At 40.7% G+C, this 27,631-nt stretch overlaps 1 protein-coding gene across 3 annotated transcripts in view; it reads left to right on the top strand.

Annotated features, from left to right (window-relative positions):
• Nucleotides 1-27,631, top strand: part of arb2a (ARB2 cotranscriptional regulator A) — a 155,280-nt gene that overhangs the window by 96,377 nt on the left and 31,272 nt on the right. For all 3 annotated transcript variants that reach the window (XM_086031411.1, XM_086031413.1, XM_086031412.1), the window contains exons 9-10: nt 4,129-4,245; nt 11,496-11,580. In XM_086031411.1, the coding sequence (XP_085887537.1) occupies nt 4,129-4,245; nt 11,496-11,580 (202 nt within the window). The remainder of the gene's footprint in view (nt 1-4,128; nt 4,246-11,495; nt 11,581-27,631) is intronic.

The raw sequence follows: 27,631 nt of genomic DNA on the forward strand, positions 1-27,631 counted from the left end.
GACTAAGAGTTTAATATGGCAGCCTGTCCTCACATGATTAATCTTACGTTGTCCAAATATGAAAGTCAGGCATTTGACTTCCAGATGCATGCATTCTGTCTGCACCACTGCTTCATCATCAGTCATGTCTTTTTTGTCAAACGATAAGATGGATGGATGGATGGATGGCCTGATGAGTCACAACATTAGGTACACCTGCAAAAAAAATGATAGGATCTGGGATCTAAACAAAACCGTCTCCTTTCACAAGTATAATAATGCTAATGTTTAGTTGCCAGAGTTATCGCTTAGGAGTACAACAGCAGTCATTTTGACTGTTTGTGTTATTACTCTGCGTATATAGATATGAAATGCTCCTGGTCTTTTAACTTTTCCTAATTCTGTATACATTACCATGGTGCAATTTTTTGGTCTTAATATAAAAATAGTTTTGAGTCACTATTCCTTTAACTATGGCGTTTCAGTCAATTGGACGGTTTTACTTAATCTTACACATGTTGCGCTGAGACGGCGCCATCGGGTTTCTCTAGCAACCAGCGGTTGCATTGAGAAACGTTGCTGGTCATCATGGTCTATAAAAAAATCTTATAGAGCAGAGGAGGCATTACATCTGCTTCAAAATATTAACGAGTCTGAAAATGAATTGCTTGCTGACACACAGTGAGCCTGAGTAAAAAAAGTCCCCCTGCCGAGGACTAGGCCATGTGGTAAAATGGGCTGTTAGAAGTGATAGTCGTGACGTTGTGGGTAGGACATGCCAGACAGTCGAAATAATAATAAAAATAATGAACTTATGTGGTGCTTGTTGACATAATTCCCCCATGGAAAAAAAGAGTTCCGGGGTGCGACCTGAATTGAGTTGTTTTGTGTGCCATACTTCGGATTGACTTCCTCTTCTTCGAAGTGAAGTGCAGTAAATTCTTTGGCGACGCGTCTCCTTTGCCTGCGGTGTTTTGGTCGCAGTTTGTAATCGGAAACGCTAACGGAAGCCCGATTAAAATCATAGGCGGACCGGCCCATAGGCGGGTACTATTTTTTCCGGCCGGACAAAATGGACGATAAACGGACGGCGGAAGGGTACCCTGGCTGTTGGCGTAAGGTGGTAAACGAACCGTGAATTTTTAGTAAAATGCCCAGCTTTGCGATTACATTGATGGAGGAAAATCCACTTCTGTCATTAGTCAGTCCATCTATTTTAAAAGGTGTCCCATCAGTCGTCAGCAAAATGGTCGTCCATCAGTGACGGACTGACAAACCGGTCCGTCAAGTCTGACGGAATGCCACCTCTGCTTGTTACTTTATGAAGTGTACCGGGGATGTTTGGTGATGTTACAGTGTTTTATTGACTCTCTGCAAACTAATAGATTAGCTCTAAATACACCCTAATTTTCCTTTTAGCGTAGTCTCAGCCCAGCTTTGAGAACGTCCAGAGTTATAACACCACTGACCAATGTTAATGTTTTGAAGTTTCACTTTTGTTTGTGGTGACCATTAATAGCCTACTGCACTCAATAAGTCCATTATCATTTCAGCTAGGCGCCTACAACAATTGCAAATAAAGATTCACTCATCAACTGGAGCAGTAAAAATAAGTTTGGACTATAAACCCTTTGGTAGACATCATGATTAAAGTTTTCCATGGCCAATCCATTTTCTCATGTTTCCTGGCCTCTGCTTATGGCCCCCTTTGACACAGGGACTAGTCTGTATGGCTCGGGCCAGAAAACAGGACCTCGCCTGACACTTCAAGTTTTCAAGGGTTGACTTTGCTACTCCCACAGGCCCTGTTCTGCCAGTGGAAAGCTCTTCAACCACGCATGAATGGGAACGGCGTACCGATGATTTTGTGTGTGCATGACTGTAAGAGGTTGTGTAATGGAACAGGGCAGATATTATCTATGCTAGTTTTTAGGGATGTCTCGATCATCCGAGTCTTTGATTTTAAGTATCTGCCGATACAGAGGCCCAAACCAATACCTCGGCAATACATAAAGGAAAAAAGAGCGTCCATCCGATTTTTCTCAAATTAATATCAAAATATAACTTACATCAATGTGTACATATCTATATTATATGGACAATTGCTTGTTGTAATACTCTCAAAATGAACTCAACGTTTTATCAACTTTTGGATGATGCCGTTTAGCGAGGAGGCTTCTTTATATCAGGCAAGGCAGACTTATTTAAGGAGTATCTTTTGGCTTGCCTCTCCCTCCAAACAAACTATGAAGACAAACCCACCGCTCTTCTCTGCCTGCAGGAGAGCTATGCGCAGCGAAGGAGACGTGTCTATGCGTGTGTGTCACACTCATTACAACGCGACTGAAGAAAAAACCTAACATCGTGCAGTATAAAACTAAGCTACTGCTGTTCTATTTGGCAAGATATTTACACATTTCGATTATTTCATAGCTTTGTGAATTTCAAATGTTTAGAAAATAATATAATCAACTGAAAATCACGTGATCGGCCCTGATTTCCGATCACGTGATCGGATCAGGACTTCACGACTATTTTTACATTCTTTTACATGGTAAATATTGTCCAGTATAGCTATTCTATCTATTGATATAGTTGAAATGAAATTAACTCATTCACTGTCAGACATTTTCAGACCCTCTTTTACGCTAACATTTGAAAAATATTTGGAAAAATATAAATGATTTCCTTTGATAGAATGGCTGGACTGTGAAAAGACAAGTAAATTCGTCAATGGCAGTGAATGAGTTTAATACAATTATGCAATCAGCATAGGTTCAGTTCAGTTGGACAGTCAGAGAAGCCAAATCAGATGGTTGGCGCTATGGTGCATATAGAAACATGTACAGGGTCTCATTATGTATGAATTTAACGTGAACAATGGCCAACATGAAGCATATTGTCAGCGATGTAAGTTCTGGGGTCCATCGTCTTTCAATAGCTTGAGGCAGCTGTCACACATTCACGGGTTATGGGATCGAAGGTGCATTGATGTTGCCTTCATAATAGATGTTCAGGGGCAGTTTGAAGTTGAATTCAGTTTGCAAAAGTCCTTGAATCCTTGCTGAATCCCTTCTGACACAATACATTTCCACTATTGAATGCATCCTCCATACTGTATATCACCTCAGCTACTCTATATACTGTACATACAACATATTGTTTTAACTGCCTTGGATTTTTTGGGGTGACATTATTATGTTTTTCTTATACCTGTCAACAATGTTATTAACATCATCTCTGAACATGTTGAATGAATATGTTTGTGTCTGTGTATAATATTGTTTATATTTATAGATGCAGACATATTCACAACATTTTCGTTCAAATGTGTTTTATAGCATATATTCAGTAGTCTTGTGAAAATTAAGAGAATGGACTACTGTATGTAAACTACTATTTCATATTTCACAGCAGGACAATTTTAAGCCAAACACTACTCTGGTAGTGTTGCAATATGCACTACGTGACATAATATGGAGACTTTTTTTTTAAATTGTGCCATGTAAACATCTCCGAACCAGAAATCACCAAATGTAATACTGTACTACTCTGCTGCACATTTCCCATCACAGCCTTACTAAATGTACAGAGCAAGAGATTGTTAACCTATTGTTGCAAGCCCTGTTCCCCTTTCTTCACTATTTTATCTTAATATGAAGCACATTGAAAAGGCTCACTCCCAAGGTCTGGCTCCAGTACTCCTTGGGGTGGGTCCACCGGTGTGGGAAGTCTATTGTAGTACGGTAACAAGTCCTTTGTGTGACATTTTCCTTGGCGTTGACATTCAGAGGGGAATAGGAAGATGGTCCTGCAGACGCCACTTTCTGTGACATGTGAAGGGAAAAGGTATTAAGAATGGGAGCCAGGGTATTTGAACGTGCACAAGGAAGGGCATTTGCACACTACGTGACAAGGACACGCTATTGTGGAGTAGCTCTTTCATATTTCAGTATAGTATTATGCTATCTATCTGGTTGAATGTGTCTCCGCCATTGTCAAAAGAAGTAGTATTGTTACTAAATGCAAACCCGACGCATCCGTCATATTTAAAGTCATGATATCGTCTGTGTCGATGTGTCATTTGGCAAGCAGTGAATATATGACGAGTCACCATCAAATACTGTACTTTTTCCCCCCCTATTGTAGATGAATCACAGGGAAGCTGAGGTAAGGAACAAAGTGTGTGCTGTGGCTCTGACGGATTCGGCTCACAGCATGTGGCTACAGGAGACCAGTAAAAGCACGAAGGACTGGATGCAGCAGGTAAAATATACGCATACAAACACCCACCAGTCACAACATTAGGAACACCTTTGCTTTATAATGAGATCAGATAGACAGAAGACATTAATGCTCATTTCATATTATGTTGTACATGGTATCTTCTCAACATTTTCTCTCATAGATTCAATGACTTTGAAAAGGCAGTTACGTTGCACTTAAGCTGACCTTATTATTGGAGCATGCTGTATACTTAATAAAGTGTCCGGTATGTCATACAGTACATCGCCACAGTAAAATCTTTCAGTATGTGATCGGGTGATGACCTTCCTGACCTAAACCTGTACCACATTAGAAGTCACGAAAAACCATTTTAGCTTCATTTTTGTCTCTTCCGGTGCGACCTCTGCGCCACTTGCAGCACCTGACCTCCTTCTGTATGCACATACAGATGAGGACTAGCCTAGAACAGAGCTAGCTGCTCAACACTAAGGGATGTCGCAAACACAAAACACACACACACACACACACACACATGCTTTTATTTATAAGTATCCCACTTGTAGATAGATCCCTTGCATTTTTGGTTTGGTATAAAGTGTGTGTTGGTTTTCAAGGTTGCACTGTCCCTCTTGTCTTGTATTTCCTATTTTTGATCTATCCAAGGGATGAGTGGGGCAGAGCATAATTGGGTTGTTAAACGAATTTCTATTTGTGTTGATTACCCAGAACAATAGAACTAAAATCACCTTCTTTGTCCACTAGGAGGAATGAGACTGGCGAAAAATAATTTTCTTGTACTCGTTACCTATTAAATTTCATTGACGAAGAGTGTGACTTATTACAAGGTATTTTTTCTGCATCACAACAACGCCTTGCTCAGTACTAACGACCAATCACAGCTCCCCTATTTTCTGAATCCGTGCCATGATTGGTTGTTACCTGAGCCCTGAGCAACTGTGATGTCATTTTCAGTTGACAAAAGAGACAAAATGGCCACCCGCTGAGATGGCTAAAAATGGGTGGATTTTGCAGCTTAACTCATATTCCACAAAGAAAATATCCATCAGAATGCCGTGTTTAGTCTAGTGGAGGCGCACAGACCATATTATTGTCAAGAAAATTTTGGGGTTGACTCCCACTTTAAGTCAACTGTAAAGGTGCATTTTAGCTTAATCCTAAAATGCCCCCAAAAAGACAAATATCCCTTACTTTGTTTTTGAGTAGTGTATATATCAACTATATTTGAGATATTTACAATCTTCACCTTTGTTCCATTTCACCGCATGCTCACTATCACTTCCTACTGTCATTCCATTCACCGTGTAATATCATATGCACTAACAACCACACACAGAGCCGCCAAATGTAACACACCCCTCTCAGGTACACCGCATTAACAACCCCAACACAGTTGGATCTTCAATTTGAACAGTGTTTGCATTGCTCACTGTGATCACACACACACACACACACACACACACACTGGTAGTGCAACACAGATGGTGCTTCACACCACAGAGCGAAGCTTGCAGTGACCCTTGATAATGCTCGGGGTGGTGTATAAATATGGGTGCCCACAGCAGTGGGTGCATGTGAGGTCGGGGCACCCCAGCAGTATACTGCTCTGTTCTCCTCGGACAGAGATAATTCCCTCCCTCTGAGGTCAGCGAGGTCACTGGATGGTGAGGAGGAGAGAGGAGTAAAAAAGGAGGCGATGGGATTTAGAGATCAGCGCCCGCTGGGTTGGGTTGTATGGACCAAATGGTTCAGATGAGGGGCGAATGACGTCACCGCAAAAAGAGACAAAACAAAATTTAAAGGGGAGTGAAGGGCATATGGAGAAGGAACAGACAAAGGTTGAAGATCTAGAGACTCTTACACCGATAGGAGCGGGGAAAAAAATCCAAGGTCAATTTGAGTGGAAAGAGCAAAGGGTGATAAAAATCAAACGGGACGGGTGGGATAAGGATGCAGATGGACTAGAGGAGATGAAGAGATGTATGTGGAGAAAGATGAGTAGTCCAGTGAACACAACTGTGTGTGTGTGTGTGTGTGCGCGTGCGTCTGTGTGAAAGAGAAATGTGAATGATGGTGTACAGCTGGCAGCCTGTCACAGTCTCCAAGGTGTCTCCTGTCACAGTGCTGGCCTGCTGTCACACTCTAGTGGCCTGCCTAGAGCTTATACAAACACACACAGTACACTACTGTATAATCATGAATAAACCATCATAATCCATAGAGAGCGAGTGGAGAAGATGAGAATGGGTTGGACAAGAGAGCGAGACTGGCAACTTTCTGAGGAGTTAAGTTGGTAGCTGACAGCTGTTTTATGGCTTTGGAGACTTTTGTACAGTTAGTGCACAGTTTCTAGCACGCGGGCGTCTGCTTGTGAAGAGACTGAATCGATAGAACGGTGGCAGGTGTATGCGCACACATTGTGTCCAAGCTACACAGTTTTGTTTATCTTGAGGTTGGGATCAATACAACAGCACCGTGTGATGTGATTCATTAGCAAGATAATTGTGTGACTTAATTGTTTAGTCACTTAATTGTTCACTCGACCCATTCAGCGCAAAGATAATCTTGTGTTTATGCATTGTAAATGTTTTAAGGGGAATAGGAAGGCTGAATACATAAGTATGCATACTATGAGAAATATTTCCACAGGAATAGTCCATTTCTGTCTCCTATGGCCCAATTGTCAGTACATTCCAGTCTAAGTATTTTAATTGATCCGTATTTCGGGTCTATCAGATTCTGATGGCATGATACCGTTGAGCAAAAATCTCATGGTTTCACGGTATCGCCGTATACAGCTCTAAAATTTATTTTCAAATGTTTTGGTAAATAAGTCTTTTCAGCTAAGTGCAATCTATTTGATCTGAAACCAACCTATAGAATGTTTGCTACGTTACTAAACCTAAAAAGAAAATAAACTTGGATTTTTCTCAATAAAATCAAGATGTCGTATCATACCAGAGTAAAAGTATTTTCTTTCTCCAAATGAGTAGCTACTTTATTGTGCTTTGTGACGTAACCTAGAGTGGAAACAAGCAGATGTTAGCAATGCTATTTAGCCTTATTATCTGCTTAGGTAGCAAGTCTATAGTATTTCATCAATTTTAGACATGCTAATGCTCGTTGATGGTTGCAAATCTTCATTTCAAGAACAAGATTTCTCTATTATATTCATGCATTAACGTTACTTTAAATTTGCCAAAGACCATTGGGTGCCGTGCTTGTAAATATGAGAACGTATTGGAAGTATTGCCTCTTGTAGCAGCCACTCTTTAAAAGCACCCTTGGCACATGCTACTTTTACCAAAATGCGGTACTCCAAAAAATACCAATTGAACTGGGCACTTCAGTTGATGATTCTGGTTCTTTGCGGCTAAACCGCCGACTGTTTCTTAAGAACAATAGGAATCATCGTGTTTGTCAATTTAAGTCAAGTTTTAATAAACAGCCACATGTAAAAAAAAAAAAAAAAAAAAAAACAGTTGGTCTTTATTTGCCATATGTGTACCAAGTGTGTCTTCTCTGGTGCTTGTCCAAATATAGAATTTATAGGTTCAGGCAACTCATCCTTTCTACTGAGGTTCTAATATTGCATCAGAGGTATGATGACACATACTCTATGCACTGTATGTTTGCACGTCTGATGGTTCCAGACTGTCTGATTTAGTGAATGGCGCTATTGATCGGTGGACAGGCGTTACTTGAGGCGATGATGCTATTCGTTTAGAAGGCATGCAATGTTACGTGCCATCCTTTTGTCACGGCTCTCTAATCCCAGCCAGAAGGCTTTGCCTTTATGTGGCGGTGGTCTCCCACAGCACTGGTACGGTGTGTGCGCAATATTTGAGCGTTTGTGTGCACTTATGCAGTATTGCTTTAAATCTAGTCAGACCCGGTGGCGATGGTCAAGGGGTCTTCAATCCTGTTCCCCGAGGGCCGTGTCCTACCTGTTTTCCATCCGTCCCTGCTGCAACACACTTCTGATTCAAATGATCAGGATCGTTATCCAGCTTCTGCAGACCTTTGGTGAATATCCGTTGCAGGGAGAGATGGAAAAGAGGCAGGACACCGGCCCTCGAGGAACAGGATTGAAGACTCCTGGTCAAGGTGAAGGGAGGAGGGTTCCTTTGAAAGGATCCCCTGCTTCCCCGCTCTCCAGCCACCTTCGGCCAGATATTCCACGGCCCAGTTGACGTCTTCCTTCAGACATGCCCAATGAATTAAATGAGATAGAATGAAATACTTGATGTAGCAGTCAAGGAGCCTCGCTGCTTTTGCGACCCTCCAGTTCCACTGCAGTTCTAGGAGTGGCAACCTGAAGGATGTAAAAACATACAAAATCATATCCCCACTCTCATATTTTTTGATTTGCTGACTTTGGTGACACTTGGAGGTGAAGCAAGAAAAAAACTGCCTTTTTTTTGCTCACATTTAATTTGTTTATGTTTATTTCCCTGCATTGGATTGCAGCTTGCATGAGCCTATTGCTTTTATCTTAATAACAGTCATTTCTGCACACGTCCCAATGGAATTTTTGCATGTTTGTTGATATTTGCAGAGGATTTGTGTACACGGGGCAGATGTTTCATCATAATCACCTCCGCCACGAGTTTCTATATTTGTCTGTAAGCTTGAATTAAATATATCATTGGTGGGACAAAAGAGAAATGCCGCACACGTCAAACAGGCAGTAACAGAAAATATTTGTTTTGATGGAGCTCCCGTCAACATCAGTTGGGTTGACTTACCCTTCAGCTATCTTCCCGTTTTGTATTTTAATATTCGTACAGATAAACAAAAACACATGAATAAGAAAATAGAATACATCGTTACAGGCGCGCATGGAGTGTTTGTCATGTTTGGGTGTCCGGGGAGCTTAACTCATTCACTGCCAGACATTGTCAGACCCTCTTTTACCCTAACGTTTGAAAAAAATAAAAAATATATATAAATAAGTTCCTGTGATTGAATGGCCGGACTGTGAAAAGACAAGTATATTCGTCGATGGCAGTGAATGAGTTAAGTGAGAGCTGGCTCATAAATTTGTCAGTCCAGGCCTTGGGAGTCAAGGTCGGCGAGTGTAAAAATGCAAAATAGCGCGTATGCTTTTGGAGACCCCCCACAATTGAACGAGTGACCCTCACTCGCAGCAGTAGACACACAAAGTTGTTGCACAACGCTGTAATGGGCCAGGGTGAAAGTAAACAAGAGCAGATAAGCAGTGATTCAGAAGGACGCCAGCTGCACGTTGTAATCTCTTTACATGTTCTCTTTCTTCCATTGAACTTTTATCTTATCAGGCAAATGTCTTCTCCAAGCATTCCTTCGCAACCGCCCTCTTTCCCTTTCTGCCGTCACCCGGCTTCAACACACAGACAAACACACAGTCTCTGACAAGGGAAAACATACTTTGATATGTTGCCATCTCCCCAAAAATGAAAACTCCCAAGCAGCTGAGTGAAGAGTTGTTCAGCGTGACATTAGTGAAGCCAATAGTTTACTCCCTTCTCAGTAAATTCTACTTATGACAGTTTTAATGCTGTGTACTGATAATATAAACCAAACCTCCCTCGGTCCTGTTTTGTCTTCTTCAATTGGTCCATTCCTGGCTTTAATGCTCAGATGTGTTTTTTTATTGTAAGATACGAATAGCTGTTCATAAAAAAGATTCTTAGCACAAGACAATTTGGTAAATTAATTAAGCACATTGTGATGCAATAAATTAGTTTACACTGTCGGACACTGTACATGGAAATATTTTACCTGCATCCTTAATTAGACTCACTGTTTATGTGGATTCCAACATACTTGTGTTAGAAATGTGTCTTTGAGTTTAATGATTTTATGAGACTTTTTTTTATACAGTTGCCATGTTCATCTTCAAATTATTGATTAGCTGCTCTGAAAGGAAATTTGAACATGTAGGCAAAAAAAAAAAAAATGAAACGTCCCAAACTCATATTAGGTCACAATGACAATTATAAAATATATAAGCAAAACGGATTTTGTCACTTCTGTTGACTGAAAATGACATCGCAGTTGCGGAGGGTTTTGATAACGACCAATCGTGGCTCGGCTTCAAAAGACAGGTGACCGTGATTGGTAGTTGCCTGAGCCCTGAGCAACTGTGACGTCATTATCAGTTGACAGAAGTGACAAAATGGCCGCCCCCAAAGATGGCTAAAAACGGGTGGATTAACTCTTGTTCCACAAACGCAATATTAATCAGAATGCCATGTTTTGACTAGTGAAGGCGCATAGAACATATTATTGCAAAGAATTTTATGTGGTTGACTTCAACTTTACAACTTTAACTTCGATAAAAGTACCTCGAAGCTTAGAACCATTCGAAGCTTAGTAGTTGCATCTTAGTGGAGGTCTGCAATTTCCTTATAGACAAGCTTACTTACAGTAGATACACACCAACGTAGCAGATGCTTTTCTTTGTTTGATTTCATTGAGTATGTTGCAAGAGGGGAGATGAAGAGAGCAAACGTAGATAAAGAGGTCCACTCCTTTTTCTGACAGTCGTGCTATCAACCACTTGGGGGGTTTGAGAGGACTGCGTGTGTTTGCTGGGGGTTATGGGTCAGCAAACTGGGCAAGACTCCCTCCCCTAGTGCGCCCACTGATCCACCATGGCGCAGGGCCTCAGCTTTCCCCCCCACAAACAAACAGCAAGATGTCTAAGCAACATGTCACAGAGCTTTTAATTGCTTGTTCCTGTCTCTTTTTCGCTCTCCTCCCCCCTTCCTTCACTCACACACTCACCTCTCGCACTACCGCCCCCACCCTTCCAGATTTGCTTTGTTTTCTTGCATCTCCATCCTCTCCTCTATCTCCCTTTTTCCTACATGTTTTTGTCTTCTTTGTCATATCTCAATTTGCATCAAAGGGGTTTTCCTCTTTCAGCCTCCACTCGCCGGCCATTTCATTAGGTACACTTGCACAGTCTTATAAAATCCGTAACAAGAGCTGCATCAAAAATCCTGCCTTTGCATCGATGTCTGTCATATTTATTGAAGACTACTCTCTTTTTTTTTGCAATACACACACATAATGATTAACATTACTGATATTGATATGTTATCAATACACTTTATTGCCGGGGACTCATTACATTTTGCATTTTCATTGCACTACTAATGAAGTGTTGAAATGTTTTCTTGGAGTTTCACGTCCTTGTTTGTGTGTGTGTGTGTGTGTGTGTGTGCGTGTGCGTGCGCATGCGTGGGTGTGTGTTGTGTGTGTGTGTGTGTGTGTCCTCGTAGCATTGTTGCAACTGGGTCTCAAGTCCAGAGCCTTTGGACACACCGCTGGACTCCATGCTGCCAGACTGCCCACGCGTCTCTGCAGGTACCAAATCTGAATAAACCCACACAGTACAATATTCATTTTTTTCATTTGTTTAATCGGGGATTACTTTCAACATTAGACTATCAATGTATGACAATATTTATACTTAGCATATCAATTGAATTGAGTTCAACCAAAATGGGTTTTTGCTTTGTAATGCGCTTAGTTGAAAGGTGCAGTTTAAATCGAGGATGTAATGTTGTGCAGTTACTTTTAAGCAACTTGGGTGTACAAAATACATACGGGTGCATCAGTCTTGAAAGGCAGATTGTTGGTCTAATTTGACTATTTACATTCCAACTAATGTGTGATCAAACGCTTTAGGTTGATCAGAGCTCTCCTGACTCAGATGGATCTTTACCAGAGAAACTGAAGCGGCATCAGATTGTCTTGAAACGCAAATCCACAGTGTCGTTTCACATGCGCAACCCAAACGTTCTGTTGGATTTTGTTTCTATTTCTATCTCTATCATCTTGGTCGCAACCTCCCTTCCTCGTTCTTTTTCATCATCCGCTCTCTGGGCTTCAACGCTTAATCCGCCCCTGTGGTGTTTGGCTTCCTGTCCCCATGCCCTCTCTGCGGCGGACTGGCCTTGGTGATGTCACAGCCGTCATGAGAATGTATCCTTAATGTAGGATTAGAGATGAAAGCTGTAATCCTCAACATGACCATTGATAAGAGATGATGATTGCAAGTGTTGTTGGAAGACCGACCGACATACATCCTAGAATTCATGCAAAGAGCACGTGACTCAAAAGGACACTCAAATCTCATAGAGATTGAGAAGTCAGGAAACAGTTATACGTTTCAAGGTTTGTTTTTTCAGCCTCACATTGGATATAAAAAGTCGACACACAGTTATTCAAATGCCAGGTTTTTGTCAAATAATAAAATGAGACCAAGGTAAATTATATTAAAACGTTTTTCATTTGACTGATAACCTGTACAACCCATTGGACCGTAACACAGTTTCCCACAAGTGTTTGAGAGCTATCAAGTGTGTTTTTGCAAAATTGTGAAACGCAAGTTGAACTTTTTGGCCATAATTCCAAAAGATGCTGTTTGTTTTCCTCAAACACTGCCCTGCTCATCACCAAAGCAAACGTGGTGGTGGCAGTATCATGCTTTTTGGTTTCAACTTGACCCAAGGCTCTTGTCAAGATGGAGGAGATAATGAACAGTTACAAATGGCCATTAATGTGGGCACACAACCTTCAGGTGTCTACTAGAAATGAAAAAGTTGTCTGAAAATGCCTACTAGAACAGTTATACTAAATTGATTTGGGGTTAATCAGAAGCCCTTTAACATGTGTGTGTTGACTCCCATTTAAAATTATCTTAATTATGATTGGTTAATTTTAAACACAGCCACATGCAACCTCGATCTCAGTTGTTTGTGTATGTTCCCCTCTTCTATACACACTGTATATAAAGTGTATACTTGTGTGTGTGTGTATATATTTTTTTCAGATGACTGTATGGATTATATTGTAGGTTACAATTCTGGAGGGATTATTTATCTTGGTCTAATATTTTTTTTTAACAAAAACCTGGCATGGGAACAGGGGTGTGTGGACTTTTTATATTCACTGTACATGTTTGGACTACACAGTTACCTTGTCAGACTTTTGACTTTTGTCCCCGCATTAGGACATTGTGGTTTATCCTCTCCATATCTCTTATGTGAAACGCTCGGGAATGTATAGGTCATTTTTCACATGCTCCACATGTCACTGGATTCCTCTCAAATGCCGCTATCTCATCTCGACCACTAAAGCACAATGTTCCACATGGTGCTGTGTGGGTGGTACGTCTCGACATCTAACAGTGAATCAGCAACTTCAAATGTCAGCTAGCCGTCGATATAAAACCCATACTATATTTCATGTTCAAATGTCACTTTAGCTCTGGTGTTTAATGCATCTTGAAAAAGCAGCAGTCTTTTGAGTCCAGACATCCAGGTCCCACTTTTTCAAACATGGCATGAATGCTATCGTTGGCGCACTAAACCATTTGACTCCACTTCCATCTGTATGTGTACGCTAATGACTTGCGGTCTATTGACTTTAACCGAGCTGAAAAGATTCCAGGCTCAGGCCTGTTAACAAAGCTGCCAACTCAGCTTGTCTCTGGTCCTTTGGTTAGCGGCTCCGGATGTCAAAGGTTGACTCGGTCGTCTTTGTGTCCTTGGCAGCCAGGCAGGTTCGCAGGCAGCGGCAATTGTAGCGAGAGTCGCGGCAGAGCGGCAGAGGTGACGAGGTTGAGGGAAGGCTGTCAGGGCACCGTGGTCCAGCACCTCAATTAACAAACATGCAGTCACCTCGTCCACTGCCATGAATTGTCCATTTGGGGTTGCTATGCAAAGAGTATGCAGCATGCTTGTGTATAGGTCGGGGGGGTGTTCGCGCTGCATAGTTTCTTAGCTTCAGAAAGCAGCTGTTTTCTCTTCACTTAATCTCAATTGGCATACACACACATCCACCTGTTCCCAGTAGCAGTCTGTTGGATATCCTACAAGAAGCTCTACGCACTCGAGAAACATGGCACCATAAAGACAGCTTTGCAAAAACAAAGTCTACATTGTACAGGTTCAAAAGCAGAAGAAAAATAAACCTCTCTATCATCAACAATGTTTGAAATAATGGCAAATAAAATGATTTCAAGTGATTGTTAGTCAGAATTTCGTATTTATTTTGCTTCAGAAGTTTGTGAAGGCGCTTTAAAGCGAAGCGCTGCACTTAAAGGTGATGTTTAGATTTATCAGATGTAGGCATTTCATTAAGTATTGTTGGTCCGTCATTCGTCAATCCGTCATTTTTTGTGACAAACTGAATTGTAATCGTCTCTCCGTCAGTCTTTCAGTTGGTCCGTCAGCTAATTCCGTCAGTTAGTCCGTCAGAAGTATGTTGGTCCGTTAGTCGCCCCCCCCTGACGGACGGGGTTAGTGGCAAAAACCCACTACCGTCATTCGTCAATCCGTCATTTTTGAAAGGTGTCCCATCAAGTCTGACGGAATGCCCACCTTTGATATTAATTATCAGGACACAAAGAAATTATGATATTTTTCAAGGGGGTAATACACATTTTTGAGGTACTTTTCATCAGACAGATACTAGGTATTGAGTAAACTAACACAAAAAGCACTTCTGTATTATTAAAAAAAAAAACTAACACCAATTACTTGAATTAAATTTTTTATTTGTCATGATTTCAAAAAAATTCACCCCATGTCCGAGGAATGTGTATTTGTTCTTCTCCACACAAAAGTCTTTAAATTTATCGAATTTTTCCATTTTTCTAGACTACATTTTTAGATGGTGTCATGAATGAACATTTGCCTTATTATTTTTTATTATGCTCACCACCAAATATTTTCTGCATGTGTGTGCCGTCAAACAAGTAAACATCTCGTCGTGAAATGCTGATGCGTCCCGAAAGTATTGACCAGTTTGTTTGTGATATAGCGCTCAACTTTTTTCTTATTTTTTTTGACAATTTCCCGCAAACTGGATATCTGCAGTGACTCCAGCACTAGCGCTGCTTGAAAGACAAGTCTTTGCTCCTCTGCCTCTGCATCCATTCCTCTCTTCCTCACTCGCTTCTTATGCCATACATCTCCCCTCCTCCACATCTATCCTGCCTCCGTGTGTGCTGCACTGATGATATGATGACTGTGTTCTCCATGAGCCAAGACTTCTAGCTCAAGTGGAGAGAGAGTGTATAGAGGAGGTTTTCTGTTGTTGCCAGTCATCGGCCAAGCAGTGTTGCCACACCACTGACATGGCACTCGGACAGTGCTTAGAATTTCCTGGAAGACGGATGGTGAAACATTTCTAACTGCGATATCCGTTTCTAATGTAAATCCATTAAAACCAGGACCTGACTCCTTCATTCTTAAATGAAAGTATTTATTCTCAGTTCATTAGCATTTTTTGCTGAATTGCAAAACAATTTGTTCCCCATTAAGTTGTCTAGACTAAACCCCCGACCTAAATGTTTGCATATTTTCCTTTATGCAAATTAAGTGGAATTACTATTCTTGCTGCTAAGCTGACGTTAAAATCAGTTGGAAAATGGGATGGAGTGAGGTAAGCTCTTCCAAAACTGTCACTTTGAGACAGGAAAAAGACTCAGGCATGCTAGGGAGTGGGGCAGGCTTGGTGATGATATACACTATGTGTGACGAGGGATGGATGGGTCAATAGAGAGGCTTTCTGCTCAATCAATGCTCAGCTTATTGGTTTGTTTAAAAAAATAATAATAATAACTATATATATATGTATATATATATATATATATATGTATATGTATATATATATACACTTTTTTTTCATCCACACACTTCCTGTCAGGTGATTACTCATTGTCCAAGCCGATTATTAATAGAAAGGCTTAGCTCTCTGTAGGTAAACACTGATTAATGGCCAGCAAAAGTAAGTTAATGTATTACCTGTACTTTAATTACCAAATGTGTGCCGTTACAAGTAACCCAACACAATGCACTTAAACCTAATGAGCCTCGGTAAGACAATGCCATTTTTTTGTTTTTGTTTTTTCTGACAAGATTTGAGATTGCTTTCCTATACCTCTAAAAGTATGTTTTATAGCATGATTTTTTTTTTCATTTTAGATTAACCTAAGGACAGCTTGAAAATGAATCTCATTGCTTGACATTTTTTTTTACCTTTTTTTAACCATACATGAACTAGATGACCACAATTATCAGCAGCATTTACAAAACAGTATGCTTAGACCCAATTTCAAAACGTGTTCTTCCCGACTTAGAAAAGCATTTGTTACCTTTAAGAACACAACAGACCTTGATCTAATACATTTTTTTTAAAGTGTTGTCCTTTTACTCTGACAAGCTGATGGCCCAATTAAAATTGAGCTGGTACCCATTTTGGGCCCATAGTTTAAGATTGAGAGCCGCTGTATTGTACACACAAGTACAGCAAATCTTAAGCTTTACAGTAACCCTCACCTCTCTGATCCATGCACTGTTGACCGTGAAAGATCTTTTTGCTGTCGGCACCCTTTCCGCACACGCACACACACACGCACACACACTGATGTTTGTGTGATGACTGACTCCAAGAGGAAACTCGGGCTCACTCAAATTAACCTCATCCACCTTCAACATCTGTGTTTTTTCAGCTTGCTAATGTGGAAGTCCGCTCAATGCCCTCAGTAGGCGATCTCATATTTTTACAAATGTGTTTCAGTGTTTTTGTAGCCCAACTGCGACACATTGCCATGTGCAGCAGGAAATACACAGGTAAACTCTGGTGAACCGAACTCTAACCTTTGGCCCAGATTCACTGGGACTGTCTCGGGCTTTGGGTCACAATTGTTGTGGACCATTCGGTACTTTTTTCTCCAAGTGCCATAAGCGCATCTTACCTTCTTTTTCTTACCTTCTTTTTGACCTCCTTTGTTTCTTATTTGCTTCTGAGAAAGTTGATGCAACAGTTGACTTGGAAAGCATCTGACGCAGTCGTTTTGGTGATGCCCTCTGTCCATTGTTAGGTCACGCTCTTGTTCAATGGTGACAAGCCAATCTGAGCCATCATGTCGTTCCCCTTTCTCATGGGGACGTTTCCTTTGAATCAAACACTTGACCGCTTTGACGGCCTTCTTTGATTGCATTCTAGGCAACTGTCCCTCTTTATTGATCAAGTTGAGCGCTTTGATTTGTGCCCAAGCCGTATCTTCCCCTACATCAGAATTATCAAAGATATGCCTACATGGTCAATAGACAAGCCCTTGCGACATGACCAAGACAAGGGTGCTGCCATTTATTTGTCCAAGCAGACAAACGAGGAGGATGAAGGTGATCAATATGTCAAGTTAATTATTGTTCAGGCATCTCAAGGCTGCATTTAAAATACATTTTTAAATTGTGGTTTTCGCACACATCCGTGCTTTGCTGGCCTTTTTATGTAGTTTGGTGGAGAATTTGTTCTTGAATTGAAAACCATTCCTCAAAATAATGGAGTACACGTCTTCGGCAAACTACTGCCTCAATAGTAGACATATTTTTTACTGTGACGGTGTCAATGTAAACTTTGCATTATCTTTTCATTTTTGATACACATGTATTTGTTGAGAGTGTGGTAATAATGTCCTTGAAATCAACGTGAATATACATGATATTTCAATCATTTTTTAAACACGATTCCCTTTTTTTCTGTTTGTGTGAGATGATTGTTTTGACATGAAAAAGGTATGAAGGGCTCTTGCGGTTTTCTCCCCTTACATATCTTGGTGTCACGTATTTTCCGAATAGATGAAGCACACATGCAATGTCATATATTCTGTAGCACACACTTCAGCCTTTCCTTTGTGACATATGGCTTAACCACCACAAAAGTACTCGAAAATAAATCTCATTAGAGGCACACTAGCTAATACAAGTTTCATCTTATATTCATTAATTAATGTGTGTGCTAGGTTAATGTTGCCCACGGCCATAAGAAGGACATATAAGAGTAATATTGCTTTAACAGCTTTCCCAACATCGTCTGTTGTGATTATGCTAAATACACGGATGTCTGCAAAGCTCAATCTGCGGGCTTCAGTTCAACTCTGAATTCCATAAATTATCCAGGATGCTTTTTATCCTATCATTCTTCCTTTTACCGTAAACATCATTTAGCAGGGAAGAAAGCAATGGGGATACAAAATACAGTCGGAGAAAGCCCGGTGTGCATAAATGAAAGTTCAACAAGGTTCAATGAAACACTTATACAATTTGCTGCAATATAGTGAGGCTTTATAATCTCATTATCATCTTAGTGCCAGATTTGCCCATGAGGACTGTTCTGTATTCACTTTTATTAGCTCCTCAAGATTTGTCCATTTGTCCTTCTAGTAGCCGCCCCCTCAGCCAATCGCTGGGGCACAATCTCCAGTAATTACCCCTCTCCTTCTTGTTTTTTTTTTTTTCTCAATTCTCTCTCATATTTTCCACTTACTTTTGTTACTGCTTTACTTTTTTGCCAAAGGGCAAAGAGAAAATAGTTTACTCACTTCTTGCAATCGTATACTTATTTTCCTATATGAAGTCGTTGCGTCCACTGTTTTCCCAGGGAGTGCAGAAAATGTGATTCGTGGGGGAGGGGGTGGGGGTAATCAGTTAGTTGTGTGGTTATCACACAAAATTAAGTATAAACCAAAGCAATTTTAAATTAAAGTTAAATGTTTTCATTTTTTCACTCTGGAAATACTGATTTGAGTCAAACCGTTTGTTCTAGTTGCACAGGACTTCATTTCTTTATCATGGTCTTCCTTCTCCGAGGCCAAGGTCTCAGCTCTCTGAGAAACTAGGGTCAGGTGGGGGAGCTAACATACTGTAGTGGATACAGTAAAGCAGGTCACGAATCCCCAAGCCTCTTAGCTGCTGCGGGTAGTGTCCATCCCTGGTCACACAGAGGGCATCCCCAGATTAGTGCTACATGGACATGGATCTCATTTGCCCATATGGCCTCTTCTCATTGAGTTGATATAGGCTGTAATCCGCCCAGCCTTTACCCCTGACCTAAACATGTGGCAAACCACTTAGGAGAAGAAAACACAAACCTTCCAACACATTTGACGGCTGCTCTACTGTAGAGTAAAGATGATTGTGAAAACTGCACTCCAATCTGTTTGTGTTGGTCTTATTTTAGTTCATCTTGATCTTTTTCACAATGTCTTTGCCGCTCTTGCCAATATATGGATATACGTACAATATAGTCAGTTGAGCAAGAAATGTCATGATGAAAGCCTCAATTCTGTTGACTATAGACTGGTTTAAAGTTCAGTCCATGGGGTGGAATTAATCCAATAAACCACCAGTGGGTCACAGCAAATCCGAACCACATCTAGAATTCAACTACAAAAAGTCACCCTTATGCTAAAGTCTTAGAGTATCACTGTAGCCTCATTAACAAGGCTGGCAACAAGTTTCAAAGTGTAACAACTTGTTTCTCTGGAATTTTGGGGGGGCTATGGTAATGGTTACTTGCCTTTGCCTTTCCAATTAAACTATGACCTATGACTATAAACTATACCTTAGTATATTTGACTCACCAATCGACTCTATGCAGGTGTGACTAGTGAAATACGCCTAATCCTATTTTAGCCTATGTAAAGGGCTCCCCACAGGTGCCACCATAAGGTGAATTTAGTTAATGGGATCAAGTAGATTAGTGTAAAGAGAGGCTAATCTATTGAATAATCACACGAGAGTGTCACTGTAAATGCTCATAAGTTCCTGACATCACTAGCGCTACATCACATTAAAAACAACACACAACTCAATGGGGTGGGCATTGAGCCTTCCTGGCAAATATAACAGACTTCCCACCTTGGAACCAAAAAAGTGCAAATACTTCATCCTGTAGCTAGTGCTAGTGCTAGTGAGTGTTGATTTATTTTTCTTACAATATTCAAATTGGTTTTGAACCAAAAAAGCCAGCTAAATGTATGTACATTTAATGCAGTGTCATTCTTATGGTTCTGAGGTCATTTCACAATGTTTAGCTGCTAATGAACTCATCAAGTAATTCGGAATTTTGATAAGAGCATATTGGGTTATTGCGCACGTTTATATGGCTTTTAAAAACCCGAATACTGCCAATATTTGGTTTTTAAAAGGGTTATTGGCTGCATGCAAATGTAGCCATTGTATATCCAACTGTTGTGATGATCCCTTGCTGTGATGTAAAATCTGGAAAACAGTCAATTTGTGTGCGTGCATCTGTGTGTGTGTGTCTTGGGAACTTTGTTGCCTCTTAAAATAAGCTTCTGTAAACCTCCCCACTTTCAGAAATTGGGTTGTAATTAAATGTATGGTCAGCATATTTATGAGCTTATAAGGTAGAACTCACGCAGCCAGCGACAACATATTTGTATCACTTTTACCACAATACAGAAGGCAGGCTTGAGTCATCATAATTAGCCTTAAATTATAATTATTTGTTGTTGTTTTCGGAGAAAAGTTCATCATACTTTTAAATGTACATGTTGATAAAAGTTAAGTAAAAGTTACGGTATATTTCAGTGGTGGTTTTGAGTCAGCAGCTGTGACCTTGCTTTATCCTGCGTGCCGCTTATTGACAGATATACACTTTATTAACCAACCATCTCCCTGACAGGAGACAAACAGACTGTGAAAACCAATGTGTGCTCGTATTAGAAAAACATTGCAATTAGAGGATGATTTCTCCTCCCCCACCCCCCGAGTGAAAGCAACAGAGAGTAGAGAGAGGCAAAGCAATAACATAGCTTGTTTGTGGTCTTGGAAGCAGCAATTATAAAGTGCTTGGAGAGTTGTTGTGCTTGTTGTGACTGTGAGTAATGAGAGAGGCTGTGCTGTTGTCTCTCTGAAATCTACGGCTCCTAATCGTCAACCCTTGTCTCTGCCTCCTCCCGATGTGTTTATCCACCAGTTTCCCTCTGACCGTCATCGACCTGTCACCGCTTTAGACAGTCCATGGTGACCTATGACCTGTGTCAGATGACTTCACTGAAAATAGTCCACTAAATCTCAAGCAATTTGGCAAGAGATGTATCTTAATGGGTAATTTGCTCAAAGTGCAGTGATTCCTAATAATGCACTACGTCATGCTTTCCCACTCTTGTGTAGCTATAAGGGTTAACATACCCTAAATTAGGTTATCAAAACTATTTTTATATATATTACAAGGCTCGGAATATATATTTTTTGTTTTTGCCAAGCAGTTTTGCGAATCAATGACTTAATTTGAGGAACTGACTAATTTTGTAGGGCAATTTTTTTGCAGGTTATTTCTGAAATTCACATTTTGCACAGCAGTAAACTGTGTTTCCTTGTATAGAAGCAAAGCGAAATTGATTTTAAAAAATAATAAAAAATAAAGGTCTACTGCAATATGATTTTGAGAACATTTATTGTGCAGACCTCAAAAGTCAAAATCAAAACTCAGGACTATTGTGAAACAGATAATATTACTTATATTATAAATAGTTTTATACTACATAGTATTAGTATTTTTAACCTTAAGGCCGCTACCCACCAGGAGTGGGAGTGGCTCCGTTGCCAGCTTGCTTGTGCGGCTTAAGTAGCACAAGCATCCCTCAACCTCCAACTGTAGGTCATATGGGCGATGCTGCGCACGTGCGTCAAGCCCAGCAAACCTTTTTTTGACCATATTGCCGGTTGATTTCTCATGTTTTGCTATTCTATTTGTTTTGATGAGGCGCAAAATGCCAATATTGCCTTGCGAATGGTGATGTGAGACTTGTTTGATATTTTTTCTTTGTTTGGCGGCGTGTCTGCTCGTGCAGCACCTGCGTGTGACGTAACGATTACATATTCGACACCGATTGGCTGTCGCCAGCAAAAGACGGGACCACGTGGGTCGATTGAATATGCAGGACGGAAACCGGGGACGGAGGGCCGATGCCCAGCTCTGATATTAACTTTATACTTTTAAAGTAACACCCTTCTGACAGTATCACACAAAACTGAGCAGTGTTTTCTTAGTAATGGCAAATTTTGGATACTGCTACTTAGTATCCCCTTGAATAATTTTGTTTCATGTGTTCACAAATCAACAACATGTTTTTTGTTCACAACCAGGAAGTTGGTTCAAGAATTCGACCGAAGCATGTGACACATTATGCTCTTGTCTGAAGAGATGTGACAAGGCATTCCCGTGTATAGAGTCTTACACGTATATTTAAAATCCTCAGTTGAATGCCGTGGCTACAAAGTGTGTTATCTCGGAGCCCGCCCCCCCTCCGTCCCTCCTCCTTCATGCTGTTCAGCCAGTATGTCGCCGATCGCAGGGCTCACTTGTCAACGTGTACTCCCACACAAACTGCATGTGAGCGCAGATATCTGCATGCGCATGGGTATGCTCAGCGACAGGCCCTCCACATGTAGACACACTTACAGATACGCCCTCCCTGATACGGGTGCGCTCACACGTTGGTCACCACACACTCCAAGTTTGGGCCGATAGGCAGGTAACGCAAGTTAGTCCTCCATAGAATCCCGTCTGCGAGCGTAGAGTTGAATTTACTTCTAAACAATACGGTTCAGTTTTTTTACCTCAGTAAAGTTTAGACTCATAAGCGGATATTTTTAGGGTTTTTTTTTAATTTTAGGATGTGCGAACTATGTCAGTGGTGCAGCATCATATCAAATACAAAAGGTGTGCTGTTAAATAAAAGAACTGCAGTGGTCTGTGCTGACAACATTTGTCAACCAGAAGCGTAAAACTTAAATGCTTTGCCTCGTTATCCAATATGTTTGGAGTGCACTTTTTTTTTAAGGAACTGATATAACTCAACTAAGAAATTAAGTCAGACTGCTAGCATTGTCACGGCATGTAGAGATATTGGTGGGGCACCTCTAATATGTGCACTGTGCTCCACTATTATTAGCCTCTTAGTATTGGAACAATGAGCGAGTGCCATTTTTCAATATACAAGCCGTTGCTCGGACGATTTTGGGGGGTTTGAGCTTACGGGAAAAAAGTTAAAGTAACGAGCGCTAATTTGCAGCGAACTTCTAAGCAAGCATCAGTTTGACTGATAGCGAATAATTCTTTAAAAGAAAAACATCAAGTGCTTGCTTCATGTCGTTTATTGCCACCTCCACTTGAAGTAAAACTAAACGTGAAAAAACCACACCCTGACACACAGTGCTCATTGAGTTAATACTTGAAATCATGATGAGCAATTTAGCTCTTTACATTGGTATTTCTGCATAGTGCAGTGCTATGGATGCATACAAGCCCGTCCAATCATTATTCTTTGTACACAACCCAAGTCAAGTTTACAGCGAAGGATGTTTTTATCTTTGCATCATTGTAACTCCCTTTGTTTGGCTTACAAAAGCAATATTTCTATTTACACGATTATGCCATTTGATCTGCGGCAACACTCACTCTCTACAATGCGTTCCAAGCAAATGTGTAGAGACGAAAAAGAAGCTAAACAAAAGAGACTAGATTGCCAGGAAAGGAGCAAGGTAAAAGCTTGTGGCTTGCACTTTGCGTTGCGAACACTTCACAAGTGCTAAGTGAGGTTGGCACCAGCTGTTGGAGCAGAGTCTCGGACAACTGGAGGGAAATGAATTGTGTTTGGCACCAGGCACCTATCAGGCTGTAATTAGTATAGCTAACATCCCAGATGAAGGAGTCAAGTCTAGGTCAGTGTAAAAAACTTCAAGGGTCTTAACGGGTAAAGGTCAGAGGCCAAGCCGTGCTCCCTCCCCTCACTGAATATAAGCTCATGCCGTGCATGCTCAGATTTGCCGAAATCTGTGTTGAACTTTGATCTCGAGGTGTCGCAGTCAGTCACATGTCAGGCTGGCTCCTGTGGATCACTCTAGATGTGTTCATGTTAGATTTTCCGAGTAGTTCCTGCTCCAGACTTGCCCAACCCAACTAAGAGATTTATCCTTATAGCCTTTAAGGCTTTTGACATGGATGTTACATTACAGCTTAAACTCATGCTTGGGATTCCTGCCCTGCTTTGGCCCCAAGATCTATGTTTTCCTGCCACACAGCCTGGTCTTTCCCCCGCAGTTGCTGGTGATCTGTGTGTATGCAGTCGACTGTATGACATCAAATATATTGTTTTGGAATACAATTTCAGCAAATCTCACTGTGTAATCCTTTTCATATACGACAGTGCTGTTGTGATGGATCTTCAAGGATGTATGCATTTGTGTGCAAGGGCGGATATGGGAGCCATGTGTGCCGTTCCCGGTTCCTTAAAAGACCTATAATCCTCTAATGCTACCATAATCTCTTTTAATACATTCAATATTAGTCGACAAATCACATGATAATAAAGTGATATGAAAATGTTTCTTCCCAATGACAGGGTTACGCCAAGGATTTATCCATGAGGTTTAATCACACTTGACACTGGACATGTTTTGTTGACCATGGCCAAAGGTTTATGTCTGTCGATGGTCTATAACCCTTGAAAATTGGGAGCTACAATCTCATCAACCTCTCGACTCAGAAGTGTATCTTTATTGACCTCAAATTAAAGCTTTATTATTGACACATCAAGGCTCGAATTGAAAATTGAAAATGTGATTTGTACTATACACCGGAGTGGAACCTCTGAATTCATTTCAACACTGATGTCATGCATTTTGGAACTCAACCAACATTTTCTTGTGGAATGAAACATCTCACAAAATTTTGGAGTTCAAACTGCGGCCATTTAGGACTTCACCCAAGACATCAGAACACATTGTGTCCATACCGCATGACACGCTCCAAAAGAAAACAACCTCAAATGAGGACGAGAACCTGACAAGAAGAAAATACACCGAAGGGTTACATGAATTCAAAGCAGTTAGACTCTCGTCTTAAATTTGAGGCAGTTTATTATTGTGTATCCACCCATTTTCTGAACCACTTTTCCTCATCACGTCTCAATCCCGGCTGACTTTTGACTGGTTGATGGTCAATCAGAGGTCTTATATAGACAAACAACCATTCAAATCATATTCAAACATACAATTTAGAGTCTCCAAATAGCCAATTGGGCATGTTTTCGGGAAGTGGGAGGATGTGACAATTTAAAATGGATTATATCTATTTTCACTTTTTCCTATGGGATCCTTGATTGAAATTTAAAAAGAAATAAATAAAAATCATTTAACATTTGCCTTTTTTGTTACAAATTCTAAAGTGCAATTTCAATACGTCATGAGAAATCAAATACATGTTTTGAAGAATAAAATAAGAGATTCCGCCCTTAAACTGTGTGAACTTCTGTGCATTTCTTTTGTCTCCAATTTGTGGATTTTCATCTGCTCAATTCTGGCCCGGTTTACATATCGTTTTTTCCAAACATAAACTAAGCCCGGTTCAAACAGGAGAGAGCCATTAGATCATTGCTCTCTAGGTTTGAACTTTTCACCAACTAAGCCTCTGTCTGCCCCCGCCCTGTTTCCAGTAAACCTCTCATTTACCCCACACCTGCCCACCGTTCTTCCTGCCCCTCCCCGCACCCCTTCCCGTCCCCACTAAGAAATTATATTATGGTGTTTGGATCATCCTCACTGCCTTCCTCCATACTATAATCCTATTTGCTCTGTCATGTGTTGGTGTTCACAGATGGCGTGTGTGTGCTCGCTTGCGCGTGTGTGTGCGCGCTTGCGTATACGGAGAGGGTGGCCTAGCATAAACGCACACGTCCCAATCACAAAGGTGGCGGAATATGGATGAGTGTAATATTTTGTCAAAAGTTCACCCCACTGTCCTTCACTTTCATCTCCTTCAACGGTCTTTCCCCTCGCCCTTGTTCTTTCCGTAATGAAAATGTTAAACTCTGTGACTTGAGTGATTGACTGAAGAGTTGAGGGGCAGTTGGGGTGGGCTCCCACTTATTGTTGAATCGGGAGCAGAAAGGAAGCGAGGGAGAGCCCAGCAGGTTTTTGGACGTGGTCCAATAGTTGGCGTCTCGGCGTCCACGTTTAGTTCCAGCTGATTGCCCACAGTGGGCCATGCCGCACTGCCTTCATTCTGACCTCTCAACCGAGGACCACTGCCTGCCTGTTTCCAACACCCCTTTTCATTTGTCCTTTTCTTCTCCATCCACCCCCTTGCTCTTTGTATCCCACAAATGGCTTCATAAGAGCCAAAACTGAGATGTTTCAGAATTGATCTGACACAGCAGTGGACCACTGAGGCTTTTTGGCCTTTGTGCTCGACATAATTACAGCATTTTCTTCTGAGATTAATGGAAGTGCTTGTAGAATCTTTTTTTAATTTTTATCCTCAATGTTTTAGGTATCTGAAGTCTGCATTCACTAGGGGGAAATTATTTTCTGCTTCTATTTGGGTTTTTGATCAATACCAGATTGGCGAGCCACAAGAAGGCAAAATGTACTTCATGCCTGATTGTACAAATGGAAATGGAACTCAAATTTGTGGCCACTACACGTCACAAGTACACAGTAACGAAATTCATTTTACAGAAACATCCAATAAGAATGTGCCGAAGTATACATATACATACAAACACAAATGTCCACAAATTTTAAACAAATTCATGATTATAAAAATCCCATCTTTTGAGATTTTTAACATCAAAAGTAGCAACATGCTTCTGGCCTTTAGCTTCATTTGCGCCGATTTCCGGATGATAAGAACAGGGTAACGAAATATTTCTGTTGAGCTTATCAGTTCCAGCAGAACCGCCTTGATCACAAACAAATGTAGACATGTCTGTTTGTCTTTATAGAGCAAGAACTAACTCCAAAAGAAAACACTGACAAATTAAAGTGGATGTTTTAGGTCGTTTGACATTGTTTTCACATTCCGGGAACAGTGTTTCATGAGTGCTGCTCCAAGTAACATAAAATGTAATATCAGCTCTTTATCATACCAAGTCAGTTGTTAATAGAAAGCTGTGATGTTTGGTAACACTGCAAACAACAATCGTAATAATTAATGTATTGTTAAAGGAATATCTCTCTGACATTGGCAGTCAAATATGATCGTTGTTATTATTATCTTTGTCATGGTCACATTGTCAACACAACTCAAGAGTTGGAGGGATAGCAATGATTTATATGCAACTAACTTGTCTAGAAAGCTAAAATAACATTTCAGTGTTTTGGAGGAAAACGGTCATGGCACACAGCATCGTCACGTGCGTTTTATATGTTTTTCCCCGTGAATTTCATCCTCAGGAAAATATCTGCAAGAGCACGTCTTGCCAACTCTCAACTTTGATTTCATCTTGTCATAATGTTAATCATCATTAAGATGAATGCATTACAGCTGTGAGTGACATTTGCTTGGCATTTCTTTGGCATTTCCTGTGTGGTCTTTTGTGAAAAGTAAAACTTTCAAGAACATATTTGCATAACTTTCCGACACACTAGTAAGCTCTTTCTCAAAATGTGATTTCTACTTGCCAGTAATAGTGTTTGGAGCTTGCGTAGAGTTTTGAAATAACTATACATTAATAAATAAATACAAATGAAATGTGGGTCATCTGCCTTCTAAAAGAAATGATTAATTGAAAATGTGTATTTTTAAT

The sequence above is a fragment of the Filicampus tigris genome, chromosome 5 (genome assembly GCF_054856515.1).
Source record: "Filicampus tigris isolate MCC_2025a chromosome 5, RoL_Ftig_1.0, whole genome shotgun sequence".
NCBI lineage: Eukaryota > Metazoa > Chordata > Actinopteri > Syngnathiformes > Syngnathidae > Filicampus > Filicampus tigris.